The 2,076-nt window shown below is 55.1% G+C and overlaps 1 protein-coding gene across 1 annotated transcript in view; it reads right to left on the bottom strand.

Moving 5' to 3' along the window:
- TEX264 (testis expressed 264) overlaps positions 1–1,741 on the bottom strand; it is a 50,212-nt gene extending 48,471 nt beyond the window's left edge. Inside the window, 2 exon segments of the mRNA XM_009334227.1 lie at positions 196–487; positions 1,671–1,741. Of these exon segments, the coding sequence (XP_009332502.1) occupies positions 196–453 (258 nt within the window). The 5' untranslated portion in view covers positions 454–487; positions 1,671–1,741.
- Positions 1,742–2,076: the final 335 nt, after the last annotated feature.

Below are 2,076 nucleotides of genomic sequence, written 5' to 3'. Positions count from 1 at the left end.
TATCCAAGAAACTATCTGCTTTTGGGCGCCTTTCTCCACAGAGCATCCTCTGCAGATCTGGGAGACCTTGTGAACCCCAGTGCTCATCTATGGAGGATGAGCTGCAAGCGCCTGAAATACAGTCAGGGAGCACCCCGAGCTGGGAACCTGGCTGCTGACCACAAGAGCTTGCCGGCCCCACTGGGCACACCTTACCGTGTGAGGGTTGTCGTAGTAGACGCCGATGGAGCAGAGCTTCGAAGAGATGCTGCAGCCGTCTGTGAAGAGCTGCCCAGATTCACCATATGGGCCCACCCTGAACTTGTAGGCCAGCGTGATGCTGCCGACAGGCGGGGAGCCAGCACTCACAACCACCTCCGTGAAGAGCCCCGAGTAGACAACGAAACCGAAGATGGTCAGCAGCAGCAGCATGACCAGCACCGCGATCAGCCCGAGGAGCACCCAGTCGGACATGACGGACGCTTGGTGCTCCACGCTTCCTGATGCACTAGCGGCAAGAGGAGAGAATAAAAAGGAGGGGAGTTAAGCTAGCACTCGGACAAGCAATCGCTCTCTAAAGCTATTTATTTGCAGCAAAACACACCCACTTCCTATTCCTCCTATGCATGAACCTTAAAGACAGTGGAGCCCCCCGCAAAACCTCCTGTATATTAGTCCCACATTGCATCAGTCTGTTCCAATTGGTCACCAGGTACAAATTACACTGCCTCAGCGCCTCTTGGGAATGAGGTGGTTATGGAGGGGGGACAGAGAGGCACTGTCCTCATCTCCCCAGAACCAGCTACACCGCTCACGTCCAGCCTTGCATCCAGGAGAGACCGAAAACCACCCTGGGAGCCCGCATCACCCAACAGATGAACAGATACACAGCACTGGGATTAGGGGACCATAATCAAATAATTTTTTATAGATACCAGACCAGACACTGTGACCAGGGCAGCTCCTTTGTCAAAAAGTCTAGAAGCCCAGGCCTTTAATGACCTAAACGAGGACCACGCTGGTTCAGAGCTGAGCCCTGAATCGGGATCCGAGCACACAGAGAGGCTCAGAGAAAGCTGAAGACCCAGCCAGAAAAAGCATCCTCAACACACTCAGGTGTAATTAACTACCACTATTCTTTTTAGATTACTTTTTTTGACCTAAAAGAGTTTTTATAACCCCAACCAGGGCTTCCTGTTTTCTCGTCGTCTTTTCTCTCTCGCGCTGACTGCAGGACACAGCAGCCTGGCAAACGCCTCCTGCTCGTTTTCACCCACCAAGCGTAACCACTCTGGGGAGTTGCAACCCAAACCACTGCAGGAGAGTTGTTTGTGTTTTATTCTCCCTTGAAACACAGCTCGAGTCCCAGGGACTGGTTGCAACGCTCCCCTGGGACTTTCACAGGAGCTAGGTTTGAAAGCGAAGGCTGAAGTAAACAATTCACCTTTACCTCCGTGTTATAAACACGCTTTGTCCAAAAAAAGCCGTTCACAGCAGCTGCTGCTTGCTCAGCTTCACGGCGAGAGAAAAAGCCACATCCTGGTAGGAACCGTGGGCGGCTCCGCTCTGCTCGACCCCGGTGAGCAGGGGTGCAGGAAAACCAAGCCCTGCAGAGCCGGCACCACCAGCCGTGCTCTCGGTGCTGCGGCAGCGCCAGACCGGGCACCGTCTCACCCCATGGCCCTACTCACCTGAAAAACCAGCTCAGCCCAGAAACGGTTCACGACATCTGATCCACAGGGGTGCGGGATCTGCGTCGCTGCAGCAGGAAAAAATAAATATCATGGCTTCCTTTCTAACTCACGAGGCCAAAAGCAAAACAGAGTCACAGCAGAGCACCCGAAAGGCCTCCGGTCACCTTGGACCTGCTCCCCAGAGGAGGAGCGTCCCGAAGAGCACCTTCTCCTGCAGGACCCCAAAGGCCAAGATTTCTTCCCAGAACTCTGTGGCTGGACACACGGGGACCGAGAAACACGGAAATTGGAAAGCCACGGTGAAGGAGGACGATGTCCTGCAGCCGCCGCTGCTGTCACGCCCCACCCCGGGCCATCTCCCCTCCGCTCCCCTGGCTCCCCCGGGACACCTGAGCCGCACCCG

The sequence above is a fragment of the Pygoscelis adeliae genome, unplaced genomic scaffold (assembly GCF_000699105.1).
Source record: "Pygoscelis adeliae isolate BGI_AS28 unplaced genomic scaffold, ASM69910v1 Scaffold411, whole genome shotgun sequence".
Lineage (NCBI taxonomy): Eukaryota > Metazoa > Chordata > Aves > Sphenisciformes > Spheniscidae > Pygoscelis > Pygoscelis adeliae.
The sequence above is the reverse complement of the archived record's forward strand: the minus strand, read 5'-3'. Positions and strand labels throughout refer to the sequence as shown.